Raw genomic sequence first — 16,466 nt, 5'->3', positions numbered from 1 at the left:
TTAAGTCACCAGACTCAACATTTTCGGGAAATCCGATAATTCGCAAGTTCTGTCTGCGAGATCGGTTTTCAAGATCGGTGATTTTAAACTTATTCTGCTCCACTATTTTAGCAGTCGACAGGACCTTCTTCTCCAAAGTTTCAATTGTACGTATTTTTTCACAAATTAACTTGTCAAGAGCCGCAAACTTTTCTTCATGCCGTTCAATATCTGCTGCCTGAGATTGAAGCTTGGTATCAAACGATCTAACGACTTCTTCAAGCTCAGACATTTTCGCAGTAAGCTTATTTTCCGGACTTGCAAGTTTAGTATCCAGTTTAGCATCCAGGAAACTGGAAATTGCCTCAAGAGATAGAGGGTCTTTAGACGATTTCTTAGATACAGACATTTTAAGTTTGAAAAGATTAAATCAAGTATTATTTTAGAAAAGAAGTAAATCGTAAATATCAACCCATGTAATTAAGTACAAAAAGATTTGATTAAAGGGTAATTATAGTTTAAAAAATGAAGAGCGCCTAAAAGGCAGATGTCTACGTCGCCATCTTGAAACTCCGCTTGTTCTACAACTTCCTTTCCGCTGCCTTCCTACTTTCTTAAAAAGTGGAGAAACATTTGCAATTTTCCAGTCCTCTGGCACCATGTCAGAGTCCAATGATTTTTGAAAGGTCATTGCTAATGCCACCACAATCTCTAATACTACCTCTTTCAGAACCTTAGGGTGCAGTTCCACTGGTCCGGATGACTTATGTACCTTTAGTTCTTTCAGCTTCATGAGCAGTTTCTCTCTCGTAACAGTAACTGCACCTACTTCTCTTCCTTCTCACTACCACATCAGGCATACTGCTGGTGTCTTCCATAGCGAAGACTGACACAAAATACTCACTTAGTTCATCAGCCATCTCCTTCTCCCCCGTTATTATTTCTCCTGCCTCACTTTCTAGCGGTCCTATATCCACTCTCATTTCTCTTTCATTTTTAACATTCTTGAAAAAAACTTACTATCCACTTTGATACTATTTGTTAGCTTGCTTTCATATTTCATCTTTTCCCTTCTAATGATTTTAGTTGCTCTGTGTAGGTTTTTTAAAACCCAATCCACTATCTTCCCACTATTTTTTGCTTTGTTGTATGCCCTTTCTTTTGCTTTTACAATATCTTGGACTTCCCTTGTCAGCTACAGTTGTACTATTTTACCAGTTGACTATTTCTTCATTTTTGGAATACAGATGTCCTGTACCTTCCTCATTTTTCTCCAGAAATGCGCACCATTGCTGCTCTGCTGTCATCCCTGTCAGCAGTTCCTTCCAATTTACTTTGGCCAACTCCTCTCTCATACCACTGTAATTTCCCTTACTCCACTGAAATACTGCTACATCAGACTTTACTTTCTCACTATCAGATTTCAAGTTGAACACAATCATATTGTGATCATTGAGAGTTCTTTAACCTTAAGCTCTCCAATTGCCTCCGGTTCATTCATAACACCCAATCCAGTATAGCTGATCCCTTAGTAGGCTCAATGCCTACTGCTCCAGTAGGCATTTACTGCTCTAAAAAGCTACATATCTCTTAGGCATTCATCAAACCTACTCTCTTGAGATCCATTACCAACCTGAATTTTCCCAATCAACCTGCATGTTAAAATCTCCCATGACTACCATAACATTGCCCTTTTGACTCGCCCTTTCTATTTCCAGTTGTAATCTGTGGTCCTCTTTCCACCCACTCTTGGGAGGCCTGTATAACTGCCATCAGGATCCTTTTACCCTTGCAGTTTCTTAACTCAACCCACAAGGATTCAACATCTTCCAATCCTATGTCACATCTTTCTACTGATTTGTTGCCATTCTTCACCAGTAGAGCCACATCACCCCCTCTGCCTGCCTTCCTATCCCTCTGATATAATGTGTAACATGGTCCCTGAGAGTGACTGCGCATAGTAAAGAATGCATATGGCATTTTTTTGCCTTCATTAGTTGAGGCACTGAGTTCAAGAGCTAGGAAATTATGTTACAACTTTATTAAAAACTCTGTTTAGGCCACATTTGGAGTATTGTGTTCAGTTCTAGTCGCCTCAACAAAGGAATGATGTGGAGGCTTTGGAGAAGGTGCAAAAGCGATTGGCCAGGATACTGCCTGGTTTGAAGGATGTGCTATGAGGAAAGGTTGGACAAGCTTGGGCTTTTTTCTCTATGATGGTTGAGATTCAATAAAAGTTTATTAGATTATGAGAGACACAGATGGTAGACAGCCACAATCTTGGGTTTGAAATGTCTAGTACTAGAGGGCATGTATTTAAGCTGAGCAGGGGAAAGTGCAAATTGCAACTCTGAAAATACAGAATTTGATGTGCATGCAGATGTTGTATATAAAATAATGAATCTGCTGCATTAGTTCATCACTGTGTCACTAGTTGGTCATTTTTGCACACAATGCAGTTACCTGTTTCTAGAAGTGATATTGAAATACTGTTTGTCTTTTATGGTCATCTCTTGCCTAGTATCAGAAACACTTTATTGTCAGTATATTAATTGATTATGGTTTGGTGCCAAGCCTAAATCACAGGATAATATCATACAGATAACATAATAGCAACCGACAATTTACAAGATAACCGTGCAAACAGCCATGAACAATTGCCAATTAACAGAACGGTCACATGCGCAAATGTCAATAATCAAACTTAAATAAATGTGAACGTGTAAACAGACTCAATAATTATCAACAGAACAAGGAGAGCAGGAATGAGCATTTAACAGATGTTGTGCAGGGACAGTTATGGTACTACACCTGAGTGAGTTTAGTTGAGAAGCTGGATAGCTACAGGAGAGAAGCTTTGGAGGTGACGTGTAGTCCTGGTGGTGATGAACTTGTAGCGTCTCCCTGATGGTAATTTGGTAAATAGATGACTGCTAGGGTGAGAGAAGCCAGCAGTAATTTCTCCAGCTCTTTTCTTCACTCTGGTGATGAACAGGTCTTTTAATGTCAGCAGCTGACAGCCAGTGATCTTCTCCACTGAGTGGATCAGTCAGTGCAACCTGGACTTGGAGAGGGTGGAGACAGCGGAAAACCAAATGGTGATACAGGTGGTCACAACACTCTTAATGATGGCTGAGTAAAAATTCATCAGGATACGCCCTGAAATGTTAAATTTCCTTAAGGTGACAGAGGAAGAACAACCTCTGGGCTTCCTAGTGCTGAACATACCCTGCTTGTCCTACTTTAGTGTGCTGGTAATGGTAGTCCCCAGGAATTTGAATGACTTTATCACAGACGCAGCCTGATCATTAATTTCCAAGGGGGTAGGGGGTTGGCAGCAGAAGTCAGTCCTTGTTTGCACTGTCTTGATAGCATTCAGCTCCAAGTTGTTACATGCACACCATGCTGCAAGATGGTCTACCTTTCTTTTATAGCAGGTCACATCATTATTAGTGATTAGACTCTGTGAACTTTATGATTTAATGGATTTGTCTGCGGAGGTAAAGTAATTTGAATAAAGTGAGAACAGGAAGGGTGAAAGAACTCAGCCCCAGGGCTAACATTGGATTGGACAAGTAGGAGCCCAGCCTTGCATATTGCTTCGGGGCTTCCAGTCAGAAAGCTCATAATCCACTGACAGCTATTGTAGGATATAGCTAGCTGGGGTAGCTTGTTGTGGAGTAACTTTGGAACAATAACATTGAAGGTGGAGCTAAAATCCAGAAACAAGATCCTCATAAAGGTGTTCAAATGTTGAAAAATGTAATGAAGGCACAAGTTAACTGCATCCTCAGCTGAGCAATTTGTGTTATAAGCAGCCTGTAGCAGAGGATCAGTAACAGACGTAAGGTAGGCCAACATCAGACATTCAAAGGTTTTCATAACTGCTGAAGTCAAACTGACTGGCCAGGAATCATTAAGTCTAGTGATCTTGTTTTTCTTGTGAACTGGAACAATTGTAGCAACTTTAAAGCAGTCCAAAACCTTGCATAATTGCAGAGAGTTGTTAAGTACCTCTGTGAAGCGAGGTGCTAGCTGACCCATTCAGTGCCTTAGAGTACCAGGTCAGACCCCATCCGAGTCTGCAGCTTTCCTAATTATCTGTTTTCCAAATGGTTTGTGAACATCTTCTTGCTTCACAGAAAACTAGGTTGTCTAGTTGTGGTAAGCAATGGTTTGGGAAGTTGAGAGGGGAATGTGTTGCTGTGAATTGCCTCTGTAGGCAGATGGTTTTTTATGGATCCTTTTTTCTTTATAACATAAATGTAGTATTTTTATTCTTGGAATTATTTTAATTAACCCATGTGAACTGCAGTGATGTTCAATTCAATCTGCAGGAAAGGTATAAAGTTTCATTCACGAGCCTGGTAATAGTTTTTAGCTTTTGCACTGCTAAGTACTATTGTACATTTTCTTTAAAAAAATGCTTTTGTTACCCTATTCAGGGTGAAATTTCAGGATTTTTTTCCCCAGATAGGACTAGCTCTGGAGCTGTTTCAGGATGAAGCTTACAATCTTTACACACAGCGTTTGACTCCTAAATAACTCCAAAACTATTTCTCTAAAATTTGGCTTCATCCTGTTTTTCCATTCCAAAATTTCCCCTTTTGGAAATTCAGTCTATGTAGAGAGATACTATTAGACAATAGACAATAGGTGCAGAAGTCGACCATTCAGCCCTTCGAGCCTGCACCGCCATTTTGAGATCATGGCTGATCATCTACTATCAATACCCAGTTCCTGCCTTGTCCCCATATCCCTTGATTCCCCTATCCATAAGATACCTATCTAGCTCCTTCTTGAAAGCATCCAGAGAAATGGCCTCCACTACCTTCCGAGGCAGTGCATTCCATACCCCCACAACTCTCTGGGAGAAGTTTTTCCTTAACTCTGTCCTAAATGACCTACCCCTTATTCTCAAACCATGCCCTCTGGTACTGGACTCTCCCAGCATCTGGAACATATTTCCTGCTTCTATCTTGTCCAATCCCTTAATAATCTTATATGTTTCAATCAGATCCCCTCTCAATCTCCTTAATTCCAGCGTGTACAAGCCCAGTCTCTCTAACCTCTCTGTGTAAGACAGTCCAGACATCCCAGGAATTAACCTCGTGAATCTACGCTGCACTTCCTCTACAGCCAGGATGTCCTTCCTTAACCCTGGAGACCAAAACTGTACACAATATTCCAGGTGTGGTCTCACCAGGGCTCTGTACAAATGCAAGAGGATCTCCTTGCTCTTGTACTCAATTCCCTTTATAATAAAGGCCAACATTCCATTAGCCTTCTTCACTGCCTGCTGCACTTGCTCATTCACCTTCAGTGACTGATGAACAAGGACTCCTAGATCTCTTTGTATTTCTCCCTTACCTAACTCTACACCATTCAGATAATAATCTGCCTTCCTGTTCTTACTCCCAAAGTGGATAACCTCACACTTATTCACATTAAACGTCATCTGCCAAGCATCTGCCCACTCACCCAGTCTATCCAAGTCACCCTGAATTATCCTAACATCCTCATCACATGTCACACTGCCACCCAGCTTAATATCATCAGCAAATTTGCTGATGTTATTCTCAATGCCTTCATCTAAATCGTTGACGTAAATCATAAACAGCTGTGGTCCCAATACCAAGCCCTGTGGCATCCCACTGCTCACCACCTGCCATTCCGAGAAACACCCATTCACTGCTACCCTTTGCTTTCTATCTGCCAACCAGTTTTCTATCCATGTCAATGTCTTCCCCCCCCCCCCCCAATGCCATGAGCTTTGATTTTACCCACCAATCTCCTATGTGGGACCTTATCAAATGCTTTCTGAAAATCGAGGTACACTACATCCACTGGATCTCCCCCATCTAACTTCCTGGTTACAACCTCGAAAAACTCCAACAGATTAGTCAAGCATGATTTACCCTTGGTAAATCCATGCTGGCTCGGCCCAATCCTATCACTGCTATCTAGATATGCCACTATTTCATCCTTAATAATGGACTCTAGCATCTTCCCCACCACCGATGTCAGGCTGACAGGTCGATAGTTCTCTGTTTTCTCCCTCCATCCTTTCTTAAAAAGTGGGATAACATTAGCCATTCTCCAATCCTCAGGAACTGATCCTGAATCTAAGGAACATTGGAAAATGATTACCAATGCATCCACAATTTCCAGGGCCACCTCCTTTAGTACCCTAGGATGCAGACCATCTGGACCTGGGGATTTGTCAGCCTTCAGTCCCGTCAGTCTACTCATCACCGTTTCCTTCCTAATGTCAGTCTGTTTCATTTCCTCTGTTACCCTATGTCGGCCCATCCATACATCTGGGAGATTGCTTGTGTCTTCCTTAGTGAAGACAGATCTAAAGTACTCGTTAAATTCTTCTGCCATTTCTCTGTTTCCCATTACAATTTCACCCAATTCATTCTTCAAGGGCCCAACATTGTTCTTACTATCTTCTTTCTCTTCACATACCTAAAAAAAACTTTTCCTATCCTCCTTTATATTCCTGGCTAGCTTGCGTTCGTACCTCATTTTTTCTCCCCATATTGCCTTTTTAGTTAACTTCTGTTGTTCTTTAAAAACTTCCCAATCATCTGTCCTCCCACTCACCTTAGCTCTGTCATACTTCCTTTTTTTTAATGCTATGCAATCTCTGACTTCCTTTGTCAGCCACTGTGGCCCCTTTCCCCCCTTTGAATCCTTCCTTCTCTGGGGGATGAACTGATTTTGCACCTTGTGCATTATTCCCAAGAATACCTGCCATTGCTGTTCCACTGTCTTTTCTGCTAGGCTATCCGTCCAGTCAACTTTGGCCAGCTCCTCCCTCATGGCTCCATAGTCTCCCCTGTTCAACTGCAACACTGACACCTCTGAGCTGCCCTTATCCTTCTCAAATTGCAGATAAAAACTTATATTGTGATCACTACCTTCTAAAGGCTCCTTTACTACAAGATCGCTTATCAAATCCTGTTCATTACATAACAATAAATCCAGAATAGTTTTGTCCCTGGTCGGCTCTCGTACAAGCTGTTCCAAGAATGCATCCTGTAGGCACTCTACAGACTCCCTATCCTGGGGTCCAGCACCAACCTGATTCTCCCAGTTCACCTTACTATTGGTAAGAAGAAATACATGGTTATATTTTGTTAAAATATAAACTACTCTTAAGTGAGGGTATTTGAACAGGAAGTTTGACTCTGAATTATAGTGTTGCATAGTGTTGATCAACCCGATAGGTAAAAAAAATCTTTTACAGATGGTGCAATCATTGGATGAGAAGAGTTGTGCCCATTTATGAAACATCCTATTTAACAATACATCTGATATTTCTGGAAGTTTTTTGTATTTGTTCTGCTTTTTTGCTGTGATAATGATTGAAACCCTGTAGGACAGTTTTTTAGGATGCCTTTTTGAGGATGTATCACATGACCTTTCTTACACCCAGTACAGTACCTCCCACAAACAATGCTCAGTAGAAATATGTGTTCCTGTTGCTTGTAGATTGAATATAGTCAAAGCCCAATATACTGTATGAATGCCAAGCAATTGGTACACAAGTTAAGATTTTGCCAATTAGCTTTTCATCTACAGTTAAGTTGCTTATGTATTGGGTATTCATTTTAAATTTAAGTAGTTTATTCACAGAGGTTTCCTCACATTGGTGGTACAATCAAAATGATCTAATTCTGTCCACTATTGATTTAGTATTAAAACTTTCAACTAAGGCAGAATGAGTAAAAGATGGCCATTATGTAATACTACATTAAAATCGGTGTAGTGGAACAGATGCTTCTTCTGTAAGGACTAAAGCTTACATGCAAAATTGATGGCATAAAGTTCTGGTGGGATCATCTGTCGGTAGGGAGTAGTATTGTGTAATGGGTGTTTCTTTTTTTTTTCCCATCTTCCCAAGAAAAAATATTTTAGCCTTTTGGTATATTTTCCACAACTTCAAGTGTACAATGAACATGCCCGCCCTTAATTGGAAAAATACAATTTGTGTGATTTTATTAAAAATTACTATCTCTGGTTAAGAATTGTTTTGATATTTTGAAAGTTGATATCTATTAGTTCACCTGAGTTAGGTAATAATTAATTCTCTTCTTGTGGCATTAAAAACCTTGATCACTTGCCTTTTTGTTCTTAAATAAACTTTCTTCATAAATGTGCAATGCACCTTTGAGCTCATAAATATTGGAGAGTGTGTATGACATCATTTATTTCTCAATATAGTACTCAAGGGAAAATGGTGATGAGTCTGAATTCAAAGTATTTTCTTTGATCCCTTTGGGTTTGCTTCTAAAAGCTGACATTGGGCAGAGTTTTTACTGAGTAATCTACTAAATATGAATTTGAAATTCAATAGAATGTGTCTTTTGCTTTCTGCCACATTTGGTATGTCTTTCCTGGTTCCCACTTGGTGTCAGAGGTGCTGCTTTGCAGGTTTGTGGATTGGTACCATTTGTATTTCAGCTCTGCCAACTAAGTAATGGCCATTGTAATTTATGGCCAGCTAGTCTCTGACTGAGAGTTCAACAAAGGAAAACCTTTGGAGTGGAGAATCTCAATCTTAAAAAAAACTTTAAAAATTATTTTCCCCAAATCACCAATTTACTTTTGCTAGATTTTGATTCTTGATTTTTTAAAAAGCAAGCGTCTACCCTGTTAGTATCTGCAGGTAATTACATTCAGCACCCTAACAATATCATTATGTGAGAAAGCTGAAATGATGGTGTTCCTGATAATTCTGGACAAACTGGAGAAGGAGCAGAACAAAACTATTGAGAGATAGAACAGTCTCAGCAGATTCTGCACAGTGGGCATAGGTGACTTCCTCTTTGAGAAATTGTTTGTGGAACTCTGCATGTGATGCTCGTAAACAAATTGGTCCTCAATCTACCTTCTACGAGATCTTGTCTGAAGCAATGGCAGTCCTTGATCTATATACGGTTTCAAGTCAGGTAGTGGAGATCTCTAATGCAAGTTAAGGAATTACAGTGATGTGCATGCAACAGAACACACTACCATTAACTCAAATTCTACACTTAATTTTAGCTAGTTGAGACCCAAATGATCATGAGGGACCTGTTATTGGCATTAGCAAGTTGATTATCTGCTAAATATGCCCTTTGTGAAAACTATTCCAAGCCAAATCTTGGAACATCAGGAAACTGTAGGTTAGGGATAAAGTATTTCTTTTAAAATAAACTTCAGTGCATTTTGTAATCTGGTGTTCACTTACCTCCCTGTTGCTCTCCGCAGTCTCACTTGCAACATCTGTTGGTAGTTATTATAGTGTCGTGTGGTTGGTCTATGGGTTAAGACATTAACTGTGTCCTTAATCTTGCCACAGCAGCAATGTTCCAGTAAATTACAGTTTAAATATAGATCAAATTGAAAAGTCCAAATTACATGCTGCTCTAGAAAATCTCTTCATAGTGATGGGTTGCAACGTAACTCAAATGCAGTTATCAAATATTGCCTTCTCCAGGTGAAAAATATTGTTCCATTCTACTTGTAGTAGCTGAAGAATGAACAGAACTAATTTTAGATATTGCTGTTGAGGCCATTAACATCTGCGTGAAGCATGTTTTCCTGATTCCCTCCCCCCCTTTCTGATATCCCATTGTACCACTTATGGGGAGGTTTGGAATATTAATACAATCTTTTAAAATTCATATTAGTTTCTGAATTCCTTGTTGATTGTTCTGATATCTAAAATGCTCTGCTCTATTAAAACTGTGACCCCAAAGCAAAGCAATTAGTTCAGAAAAGCATTCTGCCCAGAAGCAAGCTGATTAACAAAAAAATTGGTGAGAACAGCATATATAACAACTTGTTGGGTGATAGGTGATCAGATTCAGAATGTTTCTCAGGCAAATGTTTGCACAGGTTTCAGTTAGTGATTTCAGGCTTGCGGCATAGACGTAGCAAGTCCTTGTAAACAATGAAGTATCCATAGCAGTCATTAGTAAGACATATGATTAAAAGATGTCACTTATTCGTTCATCATCAATTTAACTAGGAAAAGGGAACACAATCACTTAACAAAATGTGTTCTTGACCTTTGCTATGAAGTGTATTTCATTATTGTTTTTGAGTAAATATTGCAGTTGTAATATAGTAATACATTATAATGAACTGTACAACTTTAGAAAATTATATTTTGAACAGAGAAGTCTGGGAACAGGAATAGACTTCAAGCCCTCAAGCCTGTTCGGTTTTTTGATAAGATCAGTATCTTAACTCCATCCAGCTGCCTTGGCTCCATATTCTTTTTGTTTGCTTTTGTTCCTTTATCTAGCAAAAAAAATGGTCTCATTTAAACTTGCGTCCATGGTTTTTGTGAGTTATACATTCAAACAGCCCTTTCTATAAAGAAGCTTCTTAACTTTTCTCCTGAATCATCAGGCTCCGACTTTTAAGGTTAATTATTTTGTTCTCCCCACCGATATAGAATGAAGGTTATTTCCCACGTTCCTCTTTCCCCATGAAATTGTGGAAGCTGGCTTCTTCCTCTGTACAAGCCATGACGTAATATGGAGACAGCAGTTTGAAATATACTACGGATGCATGAACTCAGATGATTGTGACTTGTACACAATCAGCAGAACCATGGTTGAACTGACCAAAAGCAACCTATGGTAATTTTATCAATCCCACAATGTTATCTTCCATAGGAAGGTTGCAAACGTTTTGCATTGTTCAAGAAAGTGAGTTGAGGTAACCCAGGAAATTTTAGAGCAGTGAGTTTTACTTCAGTGGTGGACAGGTTGTTGGAGAAGATCCTGAAAGGCAGGATTTATGAACATTTGGAGATACATTATCTAATTAAAGAGAGTCAGCATGGCTTTTGTCAAGGGCAGGTCGTGCCTTACAAACCTGATTAAATTCTTTGAGGATGTAACAAAACACATTGATGAAGGTAGAGCAGTGGATGTAGTGTATATGGATTTCAGTAAGGCATTTGATAAGGTTCCCATGCGAGACTCATTCAGAAATTAAGGAGGCATGGGATCCAAGGGGATGTTGCTTTGTGGAACCAGAATTGGATTGCTCACAGAAGGCAAAGGGTGGTTGTAAATGGTTCTTATTCTGCATGGAGTATGGTGACCAGTGATGTTCCACAGGGATCTGTTCTGGGACCCCTCCTCTTTGTGATTTTTATAAATGACCTGGATGAAGAAGTAGAAGGGTAGGTTAGTAAGTTTACTAATGACACAAAAGTTGGAGGTGTCATGGATAGTCTGGAGGATTCTCAGGGGTTACAATGGGACATTGATAGAATGCAGAACTGGACTGAGAAGTGGCAGATGGAGTTCAACCCAGATAAGTGTGAAGTGGTTCAATTTGGTAGGTCAAATTTGAAGACAGAATATAATGTTAATGATATGACTCTTGGCAGTGTGGAGGATCAACGAGATCTTGGGGTCCAAGTCCATAGGACACTCAAAGCTACTGCGTAGGTTGACAGTGTTAAGAAGGCATATGGTATGTTGGCCTTCGTCAACCACGGGACTGAGTTCAGGAGCCGTGAGGTAATATTACAGCTATTTAAGATCTTGGTCAGACCCCACTGTGGAGTACTGTGTTCATTTCTGGTCACCTCATTATGGGAAGGATGTGGATACTATAGAGAGAGGGCAGAGGAGATTTACAAGAATGTTGCCTGGATTGAAGAGCATATCTTATGAGAATAGGTTGAGTGAACTTGGTCTTTTCTACTTGGAGCGACAGAGGATGAGTGGTGACCTGATAGATGTGTATAAGGTGATGAGAGGCATTGATCGTGTGGATAGCCAGGCGCTTTTTCCCAGGGCTGAAATGGCTAACACAAGGGGGCAGAGTTTTAAGGTGCTTGAATGTAGGTACAAAAGGATGTTAGAAGTATGTTTTTCACACAGAGATGGTGGGTGCATGGAATGCACTGCCAGCAAAATTTGTAGAAGCAGATACAATAGGGTCTTAGATAGGCACATGGAGCTTAAAAAAATAGAGGGCTATGCAGTAGGGAAATTCTAGGCAGTTTCTAGAGTAGGTTATATGGTTGGCACAACACTGGGCCGAAGCGCCTGTAATGCGCTGTAGATTTCTGTGTTTCTATGTTTTTTATTCCTTTAGTGTGAAATATTTACCTGTATAACTTGCACTTTAATGGTGCATTTACTGCGTCCCACGTGGTGAAAACAATGGCCACTTTATTCAGCGCATCCGTTCAATGAACAGCCAATCTTTCAGGTTGCTTGTTATTTTACATCTCTTTTGCACTTTCACTGTGATGTTTTTGCTGTTCAACTCCTATTGTGATGGAAGGAAGCTCAAGAAACAATATTCCCTTGAACTTTTTTATAAGTTTGTCCATTTCAGATCTTCATCAAGACATCTGTTTGTTTCTCCCATAACCTCTCACCCCTCCTCCCCCCCACCCCCCAACCCGTCAGCCATAGAGAGCAGGACTGGGAATAGAATTTCCATTCTCCTTCCTGATATTCTGCATTTACTTTTGTTCCATTACCTTCTCTCATTGTTTCACTTTACAGCATCATCCTTTCCTTAATCTGCCTTTTAATTTACCTTTCCTTCCATTCCAACATAGGTCTTTATGCGTTTGCCTGTTACCTTCTACCCACCTGGCCCCACCACAGCTCTTCTGCTTCCTTGATATTACACTTAGAGAGTTTTACTTCTTTCAGATCTGAAGCAACTTGCAATCGTAACAACAGGTGACCTAAAACATTAACTCTGCTTTAATGATCTAATGACTGGATTTTCTTTTAAGCTTGTTCTGGAGTTATCACTTAACTATGGGAATAAAAGTTAAGAACTTTTGGTTAAAAACTTTGCCTTTTGCTACCTGCTGTCATCTGTAGATTCTGTTCTTGTACATAAATGCAGAAAAGTTAATGTGTGAAGTGGAGGGAAATTAACAGACCTATGTGATAATAGAACATAGAATAGTACAGCACATTACAGGCCCTTCGGCCCACAATTTTGTGCTGACCTTCAAACCCTGCTTCCCATATAACCCCGCCCCACCTTAAATTCGTCCATATTCCTGTCTAGTAGTCTTAAACTTCACTAGTGTATCTGCCTCCACCACTGACTCAGGCAGTGCATTCCACGCACCAACCACTCTCTGAGTGAAAAACCTTCCTCTAATATCCCCCTTGAACTTCCCTCCCTTTACCTTAAAGCCATGTCCTCTTGTACTGAGCAGTGGTGCCCTGGGGAAGAGGCGCTGGCTGTCCACTCTATCTATTCCTCTTAATATCCTGTACACCTCTATCTTGTCTCCTCTCATCCTCCTCCTCTCCAAAGAGTAAAGCCCTAGCTCCCTTAATCTCTGATCATAATCTATACTCTCTAAACCAGGCAGCATCCTGGTAAATCTCCTCTGTACTCTTTCCAATGCTTCCACATCCTGCCTATAGTAAGGCAACCAGAACTGGACACAGTTTGTCTAACTAGAGTTTTATAGAACTGCATCATTACATTGCGTCTCTTAAACTCTATCCCTCAACTTATGAAAGCTAACACTCCATAAGCTTTCTTAACTACCTTATCTACCTTTTATCTTGCAGAAGATGAAGATGATGAGATGCCTGAACTGAATCTTGGAATTGAGTCTGAGTTGGAGAACCAAGAATCAAAACCTGAAAGTAAAGAAGGTAAATCATTTTAATATGTGTGCTATCCATTGGCGCCTAGTGGGTGGGAAAAATGTTCTTTACGCTAAGCCATGCTTAACATGAAATGACAGAGATCCTGCCAATGGTATCAGAATTGATTTCAGGGATAGGTGGCAAACAGGGTTCTAAAAGCGAAATCTTAGCTCTGCAGTCTGAGTATTTACATAATTTGCTATTGAATGTTATGTCAGGTGGTGGCTGGTTTTAGACTCCCGTCCTGTAGAATCAGAATTGCCTGTGCAAATATCAATTAAATTGTGCAAATTGTTGAAATAGTGGATTAAAAATATGTTTAACATCACTGATGCTAGGTAATTTTGGTTAGCAATTTTTAGTTTCTACAGTTGAAACATAAACAAGTAAACCAGATAAAAAAGAATTAAAGTGGCTACCTTTTACGAAGATTGGATTTGTAGTCAGTCAGAGCACTACAGCACAGAAACAGGCCCTTCGGCCCATCTAGTCCATGCCAAACTTTTATTCTGCTTAGGCACAACTGCACCCCCCCCCCCCCCAGACCATCCCTGTGATTGTACTTATCCAAACTTCTCTTCAATGTTTACTCACACCCATATATACCACTTCCCCAGGTACCTCATTCCATACTTGCACCACACTCTGGGTGAAGAAGTTCCCTCTTGGGTTTCCCTTAAATATTTCACCTTTCACTGTTAACTCATAACCTCTCGTCCTAGCCCCACCTAACCTCAGTGGAAAAAGCCTGCTTACATTAACCCTATCTATGCCCCATCAATATTTGTTTATCTCTATCAAATCTCCTCTCATTCTTTTATGCTCTGGGGAATGAAGATTTTACCTATTCAACCTTTCCTATAACTTGGGTCTTCAGTTTCTAGCAACATACTTGTAAATTTTCTCTGTACTCTTTCATCTTTTGATATCCTTCCTATAGATGAGTGATCAGCACTGTACACAATACTCCAAATTTGGCCTCACTAATTTTACAATTTCAACATCTCAACTCATGTATTCATGCTGACTTATGAGGCCAATGTTCCTAAACCTTTCTTTATGACCCTATCTACAAGTGATATCACTTTCCAGGAATTATGGATCTGTATTCCTATATCCTTCTGTTCTACCACACTCCTCAGTGCCCTACCCTGATTGGCCCTGCTGAACTGCAACACCTCTCACTTGTCTGACCATTTTCAGCCCATTTTCCTAACTGGTCTCGATCCTGCTGAAAGCTTTCATAGCTTTCCTCACGGTCTATTATGCTCCCAGTCTTGGTGACATCTGCAAATTTGCAGATCCAGCTTACCACATTATTCACGTTGTGTAAATGGATGACAAACAACAATGGAACCTGCACTGATCCCTGCCACACACCACTAATCACAGGCCTCCAGTTAGAGAGTCAACCGTCCACTACCACTCTTTGGCTTCTCCCAATGTCAAATCCAATTTACTACATCCTGAATGCCGAAGCAACTGCATCTTCTTGACAGCCTCCCATGTTAGACTTTGTCAAGGGCCTAGCTAAAGTCCAAATAGACAACATCACTGCCTTTCTTTCATCAACTTTCCTGGTAACCTCCTTGGAAAAACTCTACAGGATTGGTTAGACGCTACCTCCCAAACACAAAGCCATGTTGGTTATCCCTCATCAGGCCCCATTCATCCATCCGTAATAAAAGAAAATAAATCTAATATATATCTGTCTGTATATCTATCTATATATATCCTTATATTTTTTCTTGAACAATGGAGCAACATTATCTTTGGGGCCTCATCAGTTGCTAAGGACGTTGCCAGGGCCCCTGCAATTTCTACAGTAGTCTCCCACAAGGTCCAAGGGAACCACTGCATGCTGATAGTTTTCAATTTGGACACATTTTTAATCTGTCACATTAGTTCCTGTTTTTGTGACTTCAAAACTGGACTATCGTTCCCTTCCAGTAGTTGCCATGGTTTTCAGGTATGTCACTTAGTTGAGTTTGGATCATACGTTTTACATAACTGTTTTAAAAACAAATATCTGTAGTGGTGGGGGAGTTACTTGCATAGGTAATAAATGCTGCCCTTGCCTACTTTGAGATAATGGTGGAATGCAACATTTTTAAACTTTGAAGCAAATTCTAAGTCTATATCCTGCTTCAAAGTGCAGTTAGCAGTAGACTATATTGCTACAGATTTAATGTCATGTCCAGGTAACATTTGCTGGATTTCCTTTTAAGGATTTTACTGAATTGATCATCCTTTTTATAATTTTGTATCAGGTGAATTGAGCAACATTTGCAGGATTATTTTTGAAGTTTAAATCTGTATTCAGTAATTTTCTGGTATTGGTAATAACATCATTCCACCATGATGCCCATATGGTGTGAAGTCACCGATGGAAACTTATCAAATACTGTAGCTTTTTAAATATTTGCCAATATTGTATGTAGAATACATGATCTTTAGAATAATGTGATTTCTGCAAAACCTTTTAAACTAATTCTTCCATGATTAGCAGATTAATATTTAGTAATTGTGAGACACAATGAACAAATTGTAGGTATTTTCATACAAAAACACTAGATCCAAAGAAATGGTTATGTGTTTGCGAAGGTGTTGGCCAAATGTTATGCAACACAGTATTTTGTTTATTTTGGAGGGCTTCCTTCATGCCAGTGCAGAACAAAAAATTCTGGTGATAGATGGGTTTGAATGTAAATTTCATTTGTGCAGAAAATCTATTTTAAGGTCTAGATTGAGCTCATAGCCCTTTGATATCTTTTAACTCCTGTATTAACAACTTCTGGCAGGGGAGGGCACTATATGTTAACTGTA

The 16,466-nt window shown here is 39.8% G+C and overlaps 1 protein-coding gene across 3 annotated transcripts in view; it reads left to right on the top strand.

The window, feature by feature from the left end:
• Positions 1–16,466, top strand: part of LOC132395679 (cytoplasmic dynein 1 intermediate chain 1) — a 205,188-nt gene that overhangs the window by 107,522 nt on the left and 81,200 nt on the right. For all 3 annotated transcript variants that reach the window (XM_059972584.1, XM_059972585.1, XM_059972583.1), the window contains one exon: positions 13,560–13,646. In XM_059972584.1, the coding sequence (XP_059828567.1) occupies positions 13,560–13,646 (87 nt within the window). The remainder of the gene's footprint in view (positions 1–13,559; positions 13,647–16,466) is intronic.

The sequence above is a fragment of the Hypanus sabinus genome, chromosome 6 (genome assembly GCF_030144855.1).
Source record: "Hypanus sabinus isolate sHypSab1 chromosome 6, sHypSab1.hap1, whole genome shotgun sequence".
Classification (NCBI taxonomy): Eukaryota; Metazoa; Chordata; class Chondrichthyes; order Myliobatiformes; family Dasyatidae; genus Hypanus; species Hypanus sabinus.
Note: the sequence above shows the minus strand (reverse complement) of the source record. Positions and strands in the feature narration are given on the sequence as shown.